Here is a 19,880-nt window from a genome sequence, read left to right on the forward strand (position 1 = left end):
CTGCCAGACACTTTACATTCGCTACTGATATACTTCTGTGCTTTTTAGCTATGTCTCTGTTGCAAGTATTTCTATCAAATCTCTCATCTCAGAATAAGTTCCTTTCGTCCATCCAATACTCAGAGGCTCTGGAAAACTATCAAAGTTGCTGATCTGCATCCACTGAATAAGTTGTTAAAAACAAAACAGGAAAAAAAAAAAAAAAAAACAACAGCATCATAAGCTATAAAAAAACATTTTATTTTAGGAAAAAAAAACTTAAAAAATAAAGGCAATATTAACAAGTCAACGGCTTATGGCTTCTCTCTCGAACCTCCAGGGAAAAAATCAATCATTGAAAATACTCCAAGAAACAAGGATGTTCAATTCAACTGAGGAAGCATAGACCTCCACTAGGAAGCAAAATCTGAAAGCTTTAGTCTTTTAATTTAGTTCAGACTGTTGGAGGAATCTAAAAGGATGAACTGTAGCCTGGTATCTGGAGCCTACACATTATAATGCATAATTTATGCACACACACACACACACACACACACACACACACACACACTGCATCAAATATCAATACAGTATGAATTGCTGAATCAATGATGATTCTTCTGGAGGACTCTTTTGGACTGGCAGTGTGAAGGAAGAACAATATCCTTTGGTTAGATATAACAGTTGTTGGTTTAGATGTCAGGCAAATCACTTCAGCAAAAAAAATGCTCCAAAACCACTTATATACAAAATCAGGTTTTCATTTATCTTTGTTTTCAGGATCAAAAGCACCGTGTTTTCCATAACCTTCAACAAATTTCTGGGCACCTATCAACAATAGATGAATAAATCAATCAATCAATTAATGAACTAATTTACAAAATACATTATTTACATTTGACGGATATTTGTCCTCATCTTGTTTGTTAACACGTTTCAGCTGATATACCCTCCAGCCTTCATCAGGTGTCTTGGGGAAATTTCGAACCTGGGTTCTTATTCCTAAGGTATGCCCATAGGCATATAGTGTAGTGGTTAAGAGCACGGGCTACTAACCCCAAGATTCTGAGTTCAATTCCAGGCAGTGACCTAAATAATAATAATAATAACATCGAAAAATACCTTAAGAATGAGAACCCAGGTTCGAAATTTCCCCAAGACACCTGATGAAGGCTGGAGGGTATATCAGCCAAAACGGTGTGTTAACAACAAACAAGATGCGGACAAATATCCGTCAAATGTAAATAATGTAAATAATGTACATAATTCCTCATCTCTTAAATATAGAACTGTAATTTACGAAATATTTAAACAAAAGTGAAAATTAGAAACTATTTTTGATCTTTTACTTGTTTCAGTCATTTAACTGTGACCGTGCTGGAGCATTGTCTTGAACAGTTTAGTCAAAGAAATCAACCACAGAGCCAACATTTTAAAAAACCTGATACTTGTTCTAAAGGTCTCTTATGCCAAATAGCTAAGTTATAGAAACATAAACAAACCAATGCTGGTTGTCAAACGGTGATAGGAGACAACCACAGACACACACATACATATGATGATACTGATGACCTTGTTCTAAAAGCTGAGACACTATCAGAACTAGAGGAGATGTTTCAGGTGTGGAAGCAAGGTCTAGAATTGAGTGAAGTCCCTTTCTTTTGGTCAGTAATGCAATGAACCAATGATTGACCCATGGGGAACATGTACACAATGATGCCACCATTCACAAATAATGATATAAAATATAAACAAAGACAACCAAACAACTAAAGATAAACAAAGTAAAAACAAGTCCAAAATTAACCTTTTATGGATTCCACCGTTAAGACATCTCTTCCATTGAGGAATTCATACTGTAAAGCTTCTTGTCGGGATGTGGCATCATAGCAAGAATAATACGTAGATCTGCGATCAGTTTGAAGACACATTTGTGGATATCTTGAAATCGATAGAGCTAACTGTGTTGCTTGGCCAATAGCTGGGAGAAGAAAAGATTTTAAAAAAACTCTAAATTACAAAATCAAATTTCATGGTTATTCTTCCAGTAATGATGCTAAATATCTACTAAAAAAAAAATAGAATTGGTATTTTCTGCCAGTTACTTTGTCTCAATGAATTTGATATATCTCAATAGAAAATAGTTTCAATAAAATACAGATTGGGATATAAAACTGCTTTCCACAGTAAAGGGTAATGAAATTTTGAGTGGAAATATTTGGTTTCTGCAGCGAAAGGGTTAAGATTTGAAATTTGAAATAAAGTAATATAAAATAAAAAAAAGAAATGGTTACAGATGAACATTCTAGTATTTGATAGAATTTGATAGAATAAGTAATAGATAAGCATTGGGGTTGATATAATTGTGTAAAATCGCTTGAATATGGTATTGTGCTCTAGTTTGATTCTTGTCCTGTAACAAACCTGTAACAAGAACATCATCCAATGTGCTGTAAGTCTCAAAGGTTGTTGTCATTTTGCACTTTTGCAAGATTTGGACAGAGAGTCTACGAGGTGCCACCCTACAGCAAACTCAACATATTATCAGCTGAGTGGTAGGAAACAGGGCCACACCAACATTTGGCTGGTACTCATTTCAGTTTAAGTAGACTGGAGCAACATGTAATGAAGTACCTTGCTCAAGGACACAACGTGCCATGTGATTGGGAACCAAACCCATAACTTTACAATTGTTTGTCTAAACAACCTAACCACTAGGCTACACACCTTCACAACCACTTTACAGTGTAGACTGGATGCTTTTTACATGGCACCAGCAGAGGTAGGGTCACCAGATAACTTGCAAGATAAAGAATCTTTGAGAGGGGAAGGGGTATTGGAGAAAGTGATCTTGTGTCAGATGATGAAGGGTTAGAATGTGACAGAGAGGCAGATACAGATGTCTTGCTGTAGAGGAGGTACATAGTTACCTGGCCAGAGAAGGAGGGAGAGAGAAAGAGAGGGTTATTAAGAATGCTGTAAAGGAGACACACAGTTATCGGAACTGGTGTGAGAATAAGGAGGGTGTGATCCCTAAATATTTTGCTTCTCCTTCCTCAGGAACCACAAGGACCCTTTAAAGGAGTATAGAATGTACAATAACAATAATTACCTGTCCCGTTAGGAACTACTCTATTAGCAAGACCAATTTGGAGAGCTTCTTTACTGTCGACTGGCCGACCGGTTAGAATTAAATCCATGGCACGGGACAAGCCAATGAGTTTTGGTAATCTTACTGTGCAACCATCAACAAGGGGGACTCCTGGAAAGATTAAGGAAAAGAATATGAGAATAAAATATCAAACAGTAATGAGTTTTGGGGGATCACTGCCTTAATAATAATAATAATAATAATAATAATACAAGGAAGGCAAAGGAAGGAAGGAAAGAAAGAAAGAAAGAAAGAAAGAAAACAAAGAAAAAGGAGAAGAAAATGACAGGAAAAGATAAAAACACATCTTACCCAATCTCCGGTTGTAGACACCCATGATAGCTGATTCTTCAACAACTCTCAAATCACACATGAGTGCTAGCTCCAAACCACCAGCTACAGCATAACCAGAAACAGCTGCTATGACAGGCTTAGAAAATGACATTCGTGTTGGACCCTATAAAATAATTCCAAACCACAAAACTAGAGAAAAACGCCTGTTTCCTAGAAAATATAAATAATAATAATAATAATAATAATAATAATAATCCTTTCTACTATAAGGACTGAAATTTGGGGGAGGGGGAACGTTGGTTACATCGACTCCAATACTCAGCTGGTACTTATTTTATTTTCTGCTAACATATATCATACAATATATTGATCCTTACATAACTAAAATATTACTAACATTTGTTTCTCTATTTTGTGTAAGTATGAACAGGTGTATGCATATCTGTGTATACTGGTGGCTCATAAAAAGCACCATTCGAGCGTAGTTGATGCCAGTGCTTTTCTATACAATATTTCGTTTTGGGGTTATTTTAAAATTTGCCAACGCTATCAAACATGACGTTGCCAACCACTACAAAAGACACGTGATGCCAATCCGTAAAATAAACATCACAACTAACAGGTCGTTCTGTTGATCAGATCAACTGGACCCCTTTCCATCATAACCGATGGAGTGCTAGTTTTTTTTTTTTGTGTGCCTACATATGTATATGTGTGTCCGCATGGCATGTTAAGCTACAAAATAAACCTTTTATATTTATTTTCTGGTCACAAATACTATTAATACTAGTTATATGGTAACAAAAGCATTATACAAGAAACGGAAAAAAACTTCAACGAAATGAAATACCATTGGAGCACGTTCTGTTCGACTTGGGGAATCAGGCAAGGAAACTTCAGCAGTTCGAAATTCATCTGCAAGTTCTTTGAGATCAAACCCGGCACAGAAATTGCCACCTAGAGAATGGAAAATGAAAATCATTACAGTTAGAATACAAATAGTATCAATCGAATAAAAATGTTGGTTTCTGTCTGGTCAAAATGTCCAACCCATGCCAGCAAGGACAACAGACATTAAATGATGATGATGGCGATATATATATATATATATATATATATATATATATATATATATATATATATATATATATATATATATATACTCTCTCTCTTTCCTTTCCCGAGCGTCCAATAACACTATCCGTATCACATCCTCACTTTGTTGTTTTTTTGTTATTGTTTTTTGTGTTTTTTTTAACTATATATATATATATATATAAGTTTTGTATTCATTAAGGCACAGGTGTGGCTGCGTGGTAAGAAGCTTGCTTCCCAACCACATGGTTCTGGGTTCAGTCCCACTGTGTGGCACCTTGGACAAGTGTCTTCTACTATGGCCTCGAGCCAAACAAAGCCTTGTGAGTGGATTTGGTAGATGGAAACTGAAAAGAAGCCCATCGTGTGTATATATATATATATATATATATATATATATATATATATGAATATATATGTGTGTGTGTATATATGTATAGATATATATGAATATATATGTGTGTGTATATATATATATATATATATATGAATATATATGTTTGCGTATATATATATATATAAATAAATATATGTATATGTGTGTATATATATAATGTATGTATGTATATTTTTGTGAGTGTCGTGTTTATCCCCCCTGCCATCACTTGACAACCAATGCTAGTGTCTATGTCTCAGTGACATAGCAGTTCGGCAAAAGAGACCGATAGAATAAGTGCTAGGCTTACAAAGAATAAGTCCTGGGGTTGATTTCTTCAACTAACACCCTTTAAGGTGGTGCTCCAGCATGGACACAATCAAATAACTGAAACAAGTAGAAGAATAAAAGAATTAAGGGATCATAAACAAACAAAATCACACTCTTACCTTTACCAAATAGTACAGCAACACGTGTCTGGTCATTGTTTTCAAAGTCTTGAAAAGCCCGATACAGACCGTGAGCAGTTTGAGAGTCAACAGCATTCTTTTTTTCAGGACAGTTTATACCAATCAAACATATTTTACCAATCAGTTCAACTGTAACAGAATCTGTAAATATAACAATGAAAGAAATGATACAATATGAGAGCATGCGCTTTGTTTGTTTTTGATTTTGTTGACTATACAATATAGTAGGGTCAGTTGGGCACCGTCTGTGAGAAAAGTAGCACCATGACACAATTCACTCTGCCAGATTCATGTCGGAAGCTCCAATATGAACATTTCAGAGTGTTTGAAGACATGTACTGAGAGTGATAAAAATCCAGGTCATATCTGTGATATTAACAGAGATACATAAGGCAGCGAGCTGGCAGAATTGTCAGCGCGCCGGACAAAATGCTTAGCAGCATTTCGACCTTCTTTACACTCTGAGTTCAAATTCTGCCGAGGTCGGCTTTGCCTTTTGAGGTCGATAAAATAAGTACCAGTTCATCAGCGATGTAATCGACTTACTTCCCTCCCAGTCGTCTGAAATTGCAAGCCTTGTGCCAAAATTCGAAACCGATATTAATAAAGACACTCTTGCAGGCAAATAACACTACACCCGATATCCCCACCCCCTCCATACGCATGCACACATGTATATCATGAATCATACCCTGTTCTCTTTCCTGACTTTTGCACATAATTCTATGTAGTGTACATGCACTTTTGATGAGCTGTAGTGCACCTGAGCACTATATGCAATAATTTCATTATTATTATTAAAGAAAGAAAGAAAGAAAAGAATGAAATTTTGCTACAAGCAAGAACCCAGACGATGCTACACCACATTCACCATTCTAACTACCACTAAAAGAAGAAAAGAAAAAGGAAAAAAAACACCACCACCCGACGATAATTAAATTAAACAAAAGCATGAAGCGTATTTTCGTTTCCGATATTATATGCGGTTTATTTCTAGCTGGAACGATAACAGAAAACAAACAAACCTGACACGTGGGTGTGAAGTAGAGTTTACCTTGATATTATATATCTCGAAAGAGAAAAAAAACTAGCTTACAAATTACTAAACGGCAAACAACTTTGTAACTACTTAACCAAGTTACAAAGTGATACAATTACCATGAAAATACTATAAATAAACAGTGAGCTAAAGTCGTTCACACACGTAGCTATCTTTTCGTGATGTTTGTGTTATATGGGCACATATTGTAAAATACATTATCAATAATAAAATGCAATCATTCAAATCATAAATAATCAAATTAATTACTATAAATAATGTAAATTATCAGTTTCTCTTTGGTATTCTTTTTTTCATTTACTTATTTCAGTTATTTTGACTGCGTCCATGCTGGAGCACCGGCTCTTAGTCGAAGAAATTGACCCCAGGACAGTCTTTGTAAGCTCGGTACTTATCCTATAAGTTTCTTCTGTCGAACCACTAAGTTACGGGGACAGGCTTCTTTTCAGTTTCCGTCTACCAAATCCACTCGCAAGGCTTCGGTCGGCTGGTGGGACTGAACCCGGAACCTTATGGTTGGGAAGCAAGATTCTTACCACACAGCCACTCCTGCGCCTGTTTATTTATAAACCAAGTCGGATAGAGGAAAAGAAATATTCCTTGCTTTATGTATTAGGATAATACAAATATGTATATGAGAAATGATATCATAAGGACGGCAGAATTAAAAATTATGAGAACTTTTATTGCTCGAGTTCAAATTCCACTGAGGTCGACCTTGCTTTTCATTTTTTTCAGGGTCAATAAAACATGTACCAGTGAGGTCGAATAATTAACTAGCCCCCGGCCCTGCAAAACTTCAAGGCTTGTGTCTATGATAGAAAGAATTATTTTTGTATTTACAACTGTGCAGCAAAATGACAATGTTAATGGATCTATCATAGACTTGGATTAGCAGACGAATTTCCATTTAAAACCAGTCACATCTTAAAAAAAAAACTGATTACTAACAGGTATTCCTGACTGATCTGAGGCTCAATAACTTAAAGCAAGAGCCTCTATGTGATCGTTCGATCGTCTAGAAATAGCTGCCAAATCTCCCCTGAACTCACACCATCCTCTCGTTTTAGACTTAAAACACATATTAATGTGGGAACAGGTGCATTGTGTCTGCAAAATTGATTACCATACGGACTAAGATCAAAGAGGTTTACTCGATCAGGACTTGAAGGCTAAACTAGTTGTTCTCAAATTGACAAAAACCGGCATCCCGTAAAAGAGAGAGAGAGAGAGAATGAAATTTTTGGTTCCCCACCCCCAGCGCTTTATTTGAAAACAAAGTCGAGTTTGCACTTTCACAATTCTTTCATTTTCTTCAAAATGTTGAATAAGTTTACCATGGTTGAAATCTATCTATCTATCTAAACAGCCCCCACCCCACACACTTTACATATCACTTAATACAAAACTGTGCTTTCTGTAGATCGGTATTTTCTTCTGATATCATGGGCCGCCTGGTGAAAAGCTGACAACCTCCTTAATCGGAGCTGGCCCAATATCAAACCTGAACGAGGCAAACCCATAAACAAAGGTACTCCAGCTGCGATATTCCCAGCTTTTATTAAGGCATCGTGAATGCAATGCTTCGGTATCCAGTTTAGTATGAGCTATAAGCTTCTTTGAGACTGTCACGTAAGATTAAAAGCGAATGTAGCTGCTATTTCTAGCAGGTCGAATAACAACTTATATAATTGTTACTACTGTTGCTTAACTTACGTTTGATTAAAACAAATCTATGACTAAAGGCTTTCCAACCATGAACATCTCATCTTATTTTCCAAGCATAATTCATCTAGGATTTCATTATCCAATTGTCTTTTAGAACGGTAAGATGTGATTCAAGGGAGAGATTTAAATGTTATATCCAACACGTCGAACGACCACGTAGTGGCTCCGTTGGTTTGTGAAGGCTGTAGTTATTATTTAACACCAAGTTTAATCTGATAAAGTAGGCCTGTGATCAAAAACCTTCCAGCCATGCCCATAATCCTTTTCCGGCACGGTGTACTAAGATTCTAAGATGGGAGCCTGAGATTTAATGAAGAATTGACTGCTCTTTCTAGCAGGTCGTACACTGACGCTTGTGTGAAATACAGTCGTTAGATACGACTCCACCTTATCAAGCAGATCTATTATCAATGGTGTTCTAGCCGTGACCATCACGCATAGTTTTGTATATCTTTGAATAAATACGTTGTCAGTGCCATTGTTTTTGTTTCTTTGAGTACGGTAGGGAATGATTGAAGGGAGATTTCTAGTTTCTGGGAGCAGGTCAGAGCGACCGCGTGGAAGCTAACCCCCTTGTCTCCCTAAAAATTTGTCAATCTTTGAAGACTGCCCAAAGAAGGAGCAGGGTCTCAGTCTCGTCGCTCGACATGCAAGATATAGCAGCTAAACCTCCCTCAAATTACAGTTAGATACACGAAGGCGCACATTGGGTAATGTTATTTTGATACCCTTAAAAACGACGGCCGATCACGGCTGGAATGCATTTAATCATTGGTTTGTTCAACTAGAGCTCCCGAGCAAGACCAACAGCAACCTAAAGTGGCTCGATTAGCTAGAAATAGCAACAATATCTCTTCCAATAGGAAGACATTAGATATTACAGGCCTGGGTGTGTTGTGTCGAGGTGAAAGACAACGAGATGGTCACAACTTGAAAATGTCTTTAATCATGGGGCTACTCAACCAGGGTTGACCTGGGGCTAAACGACCATTGCAACAACAACAATAACAACAATCTACATGTTATTTTTACAAGCCATGCTGGAATTTTGAATACAATGCTTTAGACAGAAGAAAAACAGAAAGAGAAAGAAGGTAGAATATTTTCACAAATCCGAGTGGGGTAGTTAAAAGTAAACAGAGAAAGAAAGAAATTCGGCGATGATAAGAATGAATTAGCGCTAATTAGGGGGGGGGGGGAATGAAAGAGGGTGGGCGCAAAAAATTTCAAGGGAAACATCGTTGTTTACTTTTTAAATGAAAATATTTTAAATGCAACTAAAGGTATCCAACCTTTCTTAGCAATGTTGTGCACAAATCGTCCAGCAGATGTAGTTTGTTGTAAGAAAACCGTTTTAACATTTCGTCCACATTGAACAGAGCGAGACAAACATCGTAAGCCCAACTGGCCAAACGGTAGGGTCATTTCTAGAGAGGATCGATGCTCTGTTCGGAAACTTATTACACTTTTTACGTGATTTCACTTCCTCTCCTATCTCTATGTCTCTATCTGTCTTGACTTTTTGCCTCTCGCTCTCTGCTTTTACTCTTTCTCCGTCTTCCTCTCTCATGTCTATTATTCCCTCCCACTCTTTCCTCTCTCTTCCTCTCTAATGTCTATTATTCCCTCCCACTCTTTCCTCTCTTATATCTATTATTCCCTCTCACTCTTCCTCTCTCATGTCTATTATTCCCTCCCACTCTTTCCTCTCTCTTTATATATCATCATCTTATCGTCTGATCTAACAAGCTTTCTGTTTTTCGACGGAAACTACCGAACTGATTTTCGGCAACTTCCGTCAGTTATACACGTCGTCCACTTAAAATTAATAAACTTCGACAATTATAGATCCAATCATATCTAGGATACCTTATAACTCTATCCAACACCTGAGTATTAATTTATTTCATCGATTTTAAAAGAGTAAAAGTCAAAATTGACCTCAGCGGGAATGGAACTCCTCAGAATATATAAAAGAGTAAAAGTAACAAGGTACTTTGTTCGATGGTCTAACGATTCTCACAATTCACCGTCTGTGTTTGTCAACATGGTCTGGGTTCTTTTAATTCGGGAAGAAAATTAAAATTAATAAAGTAAAAATTAACTGCATAGCTTCAAACAATAGAATTTGTTCCAAACATTACATTTAGGAAAATATTCGACTTCCGCCCGTTTATGCAAGTACTGAATATGGAAGATAAGGGGTCAGAGGGGTATTGCACGGCCGAAACTGTTTGACCTTTTATTTTAGTTAATGAGCACGGAAGAAGCTGCAATACCCATGACCTTTGCAAGTCCTCAGAAACCGGTGGACTTGATGCCATTTATAGTCCATTTAGACATCTGTTTAATTATGATCGCAAGATCGTGGTTTCGGTTGCCAGACGGAGGCGGCGAAATTTTTTTTCCCACGAGAGTTCCGGACCCCAGTAATGAACTCATTTACATAAAGCCAATCAGAGCTCACATTGATGTTGCCGCCAAGTTAACAAACACACTCTACCAAGTAAACTCAAGACGAAGAACGGTCTTGTAAGTCGACCGATCGCCAAGCTATGCCTGGTTTTAGAAGGAAAATAGTAATTAGATAGATTTGCATCTATACCTATTATCGGATTTTGTTAGGGCCCCATATGGTAAAGATGTGGATGGGGAAAATGTGGGTAGAGGGTGGTGTGTTAGCAACCCTCCCCTCTTACTATTTTACAAAGTAAACAACAACACAAATAACTATGTAGAGGCAGCCATGGTCAAAACAAGAACAACAAGCATCATTAAACTTGAAAAGAAGAATGATCGTTCCTTACCCAAGTGACCTTATCTTATCGCCGATCACTTGTTATGTGCTCACAAATTAGTTTAATAGTTGAGCTCTGATTGGCTGTATGCAAATGAGTTCAGAACTGGGGTCCGGAACGCTTGTGAGGAAAACAATTTTGCGACAGGGCGGGGCGTTGTGTTTTAGAACAAAAATCAGAAATACTTACACAAGATTTAGATTATATTGGAATTTGTGAAAAAAAAACTTTTGTGAATAGGAGACGGGTTTCTGAAAATTCACATAAGTCAGTTTTGTTTCCTCAACTTATTTTTCATGAAATTTTCAATAAAAATACCTTTAAGAGTCTATAGGTTACGATTATATCGAAATTTAATATATGAAAGAAAAAAAAAATGGTTGACTCGCACACATTCATACTGACACATCACATATATCTACAAAATGAAACTTGAAATATATATATATATATATATATATATATATATATATATATATATATATATACATGTGTATGTGTTGTGTATCTGTGTTTGTCCCCCAACATCGCTTGACAACCGATGCTGGTGTGTTTAGGTCCCCGTAACTTAGCGGTTCGGCATACGAGACCGACAGAATAAGTACTAGGCTTACAGAGAATAAGTCCTGGGGTCGACTTGATTCGACTAAAGGTGGTGCTCCAGCATGGCCGCAGTCAAATGACTGAAACAAGTAAAAGAAGAAGATGTAAAGGGAGATAACTACCACACTCCCATTATTTATATACCACATTATTATAGATGTGTAACTTTCTTACCAATCGGGGACTTCTAAGACTTGGCAGTTTTACCTCGAGTCAGCGGGAAAACTTCTACGTATTCGCTGGGTCAGTTCCAATTTAGCAACGATATATCCCCCCAAATCCCCCATATCTGTCTTCAGAGAAAAAGCGGATAATGTGGTTTAAAAAGACGATCATGATCGGAATACTGTCTAAAAATGTCTGCTTTCGTTGAGTGTTTTAATATTAACACCGACAGCAATAAATACCCATCTCTGTCAAGTGAACACTACTCTAACACTGACAAGTTAGAAATATTTCTCTATTTAACATAATCTAAAATGGATTCAGCATGTTCCTGAGAACACTGACAGATTTTGCGTTAGGGGAGATAACTTATGCTTGGCTTAATTATAAACACTTGAAGTCGTTTTATTGGAAGATTTTATTGGGTTGGTGCATAATTATTGCGGCTTTTTTCAACAAAAACAATAACAATATTTAACAAAAACATCTCTAAATGACGATCTGACCGCCTGCCAAGCAAACGAGAAGCATTAATTGAAGTAGATGGTGAATATGCTCCGGAATAATTATTTAAAGTTGTCATTGTTTTTGTTGAAAAAAGCCGCAATAATTATGCACCAACCCAATACCGTACGACATCCAACTGGCCACCAACAACCTACATTGCTGTCATCCGACTTGAGGGCCTGTCCTCACTGCCCACCACCGTCAGGCATGTCTACCGTGGGCTACACAGCACCGACATTGGCAGCATCAACAATGGAGGTTGGTAGCCTTCTCTGACAAGAGCCGGTGCTGCATTTCCACCTCGGATGGCAGAGTGAGGATGTGGTGTAGGAGGGGTGAACTCTACAGAGAGACATGTGTCATGGAGAGAGATGCATGGGGTGGCCAAAGCATCATGGTTGGGGGTCCTATAAGGCCTGAATCAGAGAATTGAGCCCCATGTTTTCCAAAATGTTGGTACAGGCAGAGGGGATGGCATCATAGCACAGCACTATGTTGACCAGATCCTAAGACCTCACATCATGCCCTTCTTCGCACGTCACCAGCAGGACGATGCTCCCTCCCATATGGCCAGGGTCACCATGGACTTCCTGCGTCAGCACCACGCCAGAACCATTCCATGGCCGGCTCTCAGCCAGGATGTGATGTTGTAGCTAGGACACTCTATAATGAAATCTGTCAGAAGGATAGCCCTGAAGACAAAGAAATAAGAACCCACAGTATGGTAGAAGCCATAGCCACTCATAATAAAAAGGCGTACTGGTGGAATGTCCCAGTGAAGCACAACAGACCCGATATAATGATTTGAGATAGAGAAGAGAAATTGACTGACAATTATGTGGTTGCAAACTTTGCTTTTGTGTTTCCATTAAAAAAAAGATGGGCAGAGGATATTCCACTAATATTTTGGGAGGCAGGGGCCGGCATTTATCAGTTTGAAAACTACTGTATTAGCCCGCAAGCAAAGGATAGACTAGTTTTGTTCCTCTCATCTTTAATATTGACTTTGACCTTGTGTATACAGTTATATATGTTGCTCTGAACTTTTCAGTTGACCTTTAAAGGAGGAGGAGGAGTATGAGGAATATGAGGAGGGTGGAGGATTGTGTGGGGAGAGAAGGAGGAGGAGGAGGAGGAAGAAGAAAAGGAGTAAGGGTTATGCATCTATTTATGTCACTGATTAAACCGAACTTACTTTGCATCGCTCTGTTTATTATCAGTAAATGGAAACAGATTTGTGTAAGACTCTCACACTTCTAGACATACGTGCATACATACACTGATAGACATGAGCACATAGACATACAGGGACAGACAAATAAATACCAATACTTGCACACACACACACGCACTGCACACATGTATTCATACACATATGCATGTATACATGTATACACAAACACACACACACATACAGACACACGTACACACACACATAGACGTATATGTATGAATGTATATATTCATATATATATATAAATGCACACACACACGCTTTTATTGATAATACTTTTTATCTTCAGATACCCGTTGATATTTGTCTTCCACCCTGATTACATTTAGAAATCCATAATCTTGTTGTGGGTTGCCCCCCTATAGCTGAGCTAATAATGGAAACTCTACATATGTGCTCCCGACAAGAAATGGCAGCCAAATCTCACTTAAATCACATCCTGTTTTCTTGGAAAAAGTATCATCATCATCATCATCGTTGTTGTCATTTAACACCTGTTTTTCCATGCTGGCATGGGTTGGCTGGTTTAACAGGAGCCAGCAAGCTAGAGGAATGTGCCAAGCTCCAATGTCTGCTTTGGCAAGGTTTCTATAGCTGAATGCTCTTCCTAATGCCAACCACCTCACAGAGTGTAATGCGTTCTTTTTACAAGTGAGGTCACCAAGAAATTCACAAGATAAGACTCCTCAATTGATGAAGGTTTTGTCTTGCAAATTATTTGATGATATCACTTGTGCCGGTGCCCCATTGGATAAAAGAAATAGATGGAATGGTCTGAAATGGAACATTTTTTATCATAGTTATTCTCAATCAAGGCTGACAAAGAGCAACACAGCAGTAGAGCACTTGATCTGCCAAACAGATTTTCCTATAGAGTGCCTTATCTAAAGTTTAAAAATTCAGCATTCATAAGACTTATGGTGTTAGATATGTTAATGCAGGCATTATTTTTGTTGCTTAGTCAGGGGGAAAGTTAAAGCTTATGATCCTTTATAGCAGGGATCCTCAAACATTGAGCCTCAGACCAGTACAGGTCCATGGATCATTTGGTACTGGGCCACACAGAAAGAGTATATTTGAAAATCCTATTTCTATTTCATTGACTATCACTGTCTGCAAAGTGTTTTTGCATTATATATGTATTATATAAAGTAATATATATACACATATATTATAAGGCAGGGAGCAGGCAGGATTGTTACCATGCCGGGCAAAATGCTTCGCATCATTTCATCCATCTTTATGTTCCGAGTTCAAATTCCACCAAAGTCAACATTGTCTTTCATCCTTTCAGGATTGATAAGCTAAGTACCGGTTCACCATTACCATCTCTTGAGAGACCAATAGAATAAGTACAAGGCTTACACAGAATAAGTCCTGGGGTCGATTTGCTCGACTAAAGGCAGTGCTCCAGCATGACCGCAGTCAAATGACTGAAACAAATAAAAGAATAAAAGAATATGGAAAGTAAAGAACTAAATGGTACTCAATAGATTCAAATTAATACACTTCTAAAGCAGGGTCTGTTTGATATTTATTAATCCATTTAAAGTTCTTAAAATATATCATACTATACCATGTATAATGTTTAAAGGATGAAAATTAAATGACGGAAAGTAAAGAACAAAATTTTATTTAACAGATACAAGCATGAATTACTACAATTCTAAATCTGAGTATGTTTAATTTTTATCAGTATACTTTAAAAAAGTAAAGAACAAAAATTGTTTTTAATATATCAAATGCAAATAACTTCAAAAACAAGGTCTGTTTACTCAATTGAGGTGCTGTATGTTGCACAGTTTTGCATAGAATTCACAGATTCCTGGAAATACCAGATTTCTGGAAGCCAGATAACAGGTCTGGTATTATATTAATATTCATTTGCTTCTTATATTCATTTCATCAAGATATTTACCAAACATTTATAAGTCTTCTCATGAGATCAAATCAGAAGTAAAATGTCAGTTCATAACACTTCACAATTTTCTGAGGTGGAACAAGCAGGCACTTCATCTTGACTCACAGAACAATGCTATCACTAAGCTATTCAAATATACTTGATATATTACTAATAATTCCTCCAGCTCTTCATGTTCTGAGTTCAAATCCTGCTGAGGTCAACTTTACCTTTCATCCTTCCTGCATCAATGAAAACGATTTCCCCCTGAATATTAATATACTTCAGTAATTTCCTGATTCAAAATGACTAATAATTTGGATTTCTTACATAAGAAACTATAGCAGCTGTTTCAGTTATGCTACTAAATTGAAATGATTGCTTCATGGAAGACACGTTAGTCATTCAAAAATGTACAAAGACTGTTGAATATCCTTAAACATTAATTATTTATTTGGTGTCAAAATCTTCATCACACAAACTGTGACCCGGTCTAATAATGATTTCAAATTTTTGTCACAAGGGCAGCTTGGAGGATGAGATTAAGTTGATTACATCGACCTCGGTGTGTAACTGGTACTTATTTAATCAACCTTGAAAGGATGAAAGGAAAAATCAACCTCAGCGGAATTTGAACTCAGAGCGTAGTGGCAGACGAAATACCACTAAGCATTTTGCCTGGCATGCTAACGGTTCTGCCAGCTCACCACCTTGACCTGGTCTAATAATAAGATTGAACTTGCTAATAAATTATTTGTTTTATGAGAACTTTCATAGCATTCAAAGCTGTCGAGCTTTGAAAAAAAATTTTTGATAATCTTATGATATATTCACTGCTTTTTATCTTGACAAAAAAACCAGCAACATGATTGAGTTTAAGAATCAGAGATAAGTTTTCTTGTGGTGTTAAAACATAAAGTAAAAGACTATAATTCCCAAAACTACCATATGGTATGAAGAAGAGTCAGGAAATGATTCTTTTATTTCCAGAATTGCTAATGATGATAGTTATCCACAATTACTGACAATGGCAAATCATGGCCTCAAAGCCATTAATTCAAAAAATCGCGAGTGTTTATCTAATGGTAATAATTGCTTTTCTCTTGCCAACTTTTTTTTACAGCTATCAGTACTTTGAAAAATGAAACTTGAGAGGATGAGGATTTAAACGAGAATCCTTTGGCATCCATTCAAGCAAGACACAAAAAGCAACAATCTTCACAACAAATTAAGGTGTAGGTTTAGTTCTGTGGAAAATCATATCCTTGGCATCTTAGCTATTCTGCACAGCTGGTTTTGACATTTATAAGGACATTTTGAAGATGTTTGCCAATACTAAGGACAGCTATTACGAAAGACTAGTAAACATTTCAATGACTTGTCACAAGAGTCTGTTTACTAGAATATCTTGTACATTCATTAATCAGCTTAAGTCCTGGTAGACATTTAGTATCAAGTCAATCTATTTATGCATAATGTATCGATAATTAATTCTAGTAACTAAGTCATTTGTAAGACTTGGCATTGATTTCAAGGATCTCATTACATTGTTATAAATGCTACTTTATTTTATGTTATTGTATTGTCGTAAGTATTACTGCAAGATCAGCAACTAAATGCTGCTTGAATTTATATATATATTGCGATATCATATGTATTACAAAAATCTGGAAAACAAAATAAAAATTGATCATATATATATATATATATATATATGCCTGTCTATCTATCTATCTGCTTATACATCTTCCATTGTCTCCAAAGCCTCACCCCAAAAAAACAAAAAAACAAAACAATGTTCTGTTATAAACAAAACCCCCCAAAACACGTGTTTTATATAATTAAGCAAGATCTCTGTATTTTCACAGAATTATATTTGACAAGTTCGAAAGACAAACGAAAGCGCTAATATATGTATAAAATAAATGAAAGAAGTTATTCCAAAATTCTGACGACTTTTTTTTTCAATATTTACTTCTGTACATCACACCTAACACTCTACACACATATCATCATCATCATCATCATCGTTTAACGTCCGCTTTCCATGCTAGCATGGGTTGGACGATTTGACTGAGGACTGGTGCAACCGGATGGCTACACCAGGCTCCAATCTAATTTGGCAGAGTTTCTACAGCTGGATGCCCTTCCTAACGCCAACCACGTGAATTGTCGCCAAATCATAATGTACATTTCAAAAACTAGTTTTGTATCTGAAATCAGCACCCAAAATTAGGCTAAAACGACCATTTTTATGTTTGCCTCAATTTCTTTGTAAACCAGTGTTATCAAGCAAACAGGAGTGTCTTTACACGGTGGCTCAAAATAGCAGGTAGATTCTCTTTCAAACTGCACCTTACTGCCATTAACCTTTAGCATTCAGATTACTCCATCAAATGTAAAGCTTATTTATTCACATTGAGTTGAATTAGTCATGAATTATCTCATAGTTTCAAGATTTCGATGGTGTGAATCTTTATTTTTAGAATTACATTGTGGGTGTGAGAGGTCAGATTTGGTTAGTTTAAACGTAAAACAGAACATTTGGACCAGATGTGGGTGGTTCAAATTCTAAAGGGATGAACTAACAACTTTTAACCAGTAACGATTATTTACCAACATAACATGGCAGTCCTGGTTCTGGACGAATGTTGCTGTAATTTAGCCCCAGGAGACATCGTCTCCAGCTGGCTATATAATACGATCTGTGTCTTTATATTTTCGAAAATATAAGGAGACAGATCGCGTCGTATAGCCAGCTGGAGACAATGTCTCCTGGGGCTAAGGACACAGATCGTGTTGTATAGCCAGCTGGAAAAGATGTCTCCTGGGGCTAAATTACAGCAATATTCGTCCTAAACCAGGACTGCCATGTTATGTTGGCAAATAATCTTTACTCCAAAGTACTGTTGCTGAATATCTCTCGTTGTGAGATTTACAAATAGTAATTTTCTAGTTTTTAACCAGTATAATAATCCTCTTCAACTAAACTTGTCTTTTCTAATACATGGTTATCAGGTAAATTTATCATACTACAGTAAACTAGTAGCATTATTTATAATAATTTTGTCCCACTGGTTTAATTTATCAAGTCTAGTGTAGGACACTTGATAAGAGAGACTGATTACAGTTCCCTTCCAGGACTATTTTTGTGATTTGCTACCATTCAGTCTCATCTCATTGTCTACATAGAGTTGATATCTATACCTCTATTTAATTCTTCTTTTCACACCTCCCCTCTTCTACTGTGATTTATCAATAACTTCTCCTCTTCCCTCACACTATCCCTCCTTATATACATACCCACATGCTTTTGAACTTTAAGCCACTCTTTTTCCATCACCTTAATCTCTCTTTATATCTCTCTCTACTGATGCATCTTTAACACATCATTATCTCTCCCTCAACCCTTAAATATATATATATATGTATATATACTCTTTTTACTCCTTTACTTGTTTCAGTCATTTGACTGCGGCCATGCTGGAGCACCGCCTTTTAGTCGAATCAAATCGACCCCAGGACTTATTCTTTGGAAGCCTAGTACTTATTCTATCGATCTCTTTTGCCAAACCGCTAAGTTACGGGACGTAAACACGCCAGCATCGGTTGTCAAGCGATGGTGGGGGGGACAAACACAGACACAAACATACACACACACATATATATATATATATATACATATATACGACGGGCTTCTTTCAGTTTCCGTCTACCAAATCCACTCACAAGGCTTTGGTCGGCCCGAGGCTATAGTAGAAGACACTTGCCCAAGGTGCCACTCAGTGGGACTGAATCCGGAACCATGTGGTTGGTAAGCAAGCTACTTACCACACAGCCACTCCTGCACCTATAATAATAATAATCTTTTCTACTCTAGGCACAAGGCCTGAAATTTTTGAGGAGGAGGCCAGTCGATTAGATTGACCGCAGTATGCAACTGGTACTTAATTTATTGACCCCGAAAGGATGAAAGGCAAAGTCAACCTTCAAAATAGAATAATATTAAACATTATAAATATTGATTTGTGAAACAGAAAAGAAACAAGTTCATCACAGTAAGTGAGCGTGTTTTCGTTTTTTGATTCAAAGGTCAAGTGATCCTGTATTAACTTTCCTGTAGGCTTAACATAAATAAAAACGAGTTAAAGATAGCAGTACCCGATGATGTTACCTCTGGGTAAGTTAACAGCATATAAATCAAGAGTTCAATTCATACCAAAGTTAGTTAATAGTTTAAATTCAAACAACGATGAACGTAAACAAACAAACGAAGTTTGCTTTTAGAAACATTGAGATGTCTTTCAGGCTATATTATTAGCATTATCCTGCGTTTGAGAATTTAAAATCACTTCTTTAACTTTTTAGTTAATAGCATTTTCCCCACCCTTGAAGCTCAATATAATGTATAACAATAATGGTGGAGGTGCTTAACTCTTGGAATCATAAAAATAGCACTGTATTTTCTGGCATACAATTCAATATAATATATAATGTAAACATTCAAACATCGTCACTAT

The 19,880-nt window shown here is 36.8% G+C and overlaps 1 protein-coding gene across 1 annotated transcript; it reads right to left on the bottom strand.

Moving 5' to 3' along the window:
• Window positions 1-219: 219 nt before the first annotated feature.
• Window positions 220-9,747, bottom strand: LOC106873749 (uncharacterized). Its single transcript, XM_014921247.3, has 7 exons — window positions 9,446-9,747; window positions 5,345-5,506; window positions 4,275-4,381; window positions 3,443-3,587; window positions 3,092-3,241; window positions 1,787-1,960; window positions 220-807 (listed from the first exon to the last, which is right to left on the bottom strand). Exons 1-7 carry the CDS (start codon window positions 9,576-9,578, stop codon window positions 740-742), a joined length of 939 nt encoding a protein of 312 aa, XP_014776733.1. The 5' UTR covers window positions 9,579-9,747; the 3' UTR covers window positions 220-739.
• Between the last annotated feature and the right edge of the window lie 10,133 nt (window positions 9,748-19,880).

This window comes from Octopus bimaculoides, chromosome 23 (assembly GCF_046866305.1).
Source record: "Octopus bimaculoides isolate indiv1 chromosome 23, ASM4686630v1, whole genome shotgun sequence".
Taxonomy (NCBI): Eukaryota; Metazoa; Mollusca; class Cephalopoda; order Octopoda; family Octopodidae; genus Octopus; species Octopus bimaculoides.

Bases quoted from the DNA above. Each gene is read 5' to 3' on its own strand.
- LOC106873749 (XM_014921247.3), bottom strand. From the start codon at position 9,578: ATGACCCTACCGTTTGGCCAGTTGGGCTTACGATGTTTGTCTCGCTCT. The intron at 3,588-4,274 runs GTATTTCATTTC...ATTATTTTATAG, and splicing joins GAACAGAACGTGCTCCAATG to GGTCCAACACGAATGTCATT. The intron at 1,961-3,091 runs GTAATTATTGTT...TTCTTCTCCCAG, and splicing joins AGTAGTTCCTAACGGGACAG to CTATTGGCCAAGCAACACAG.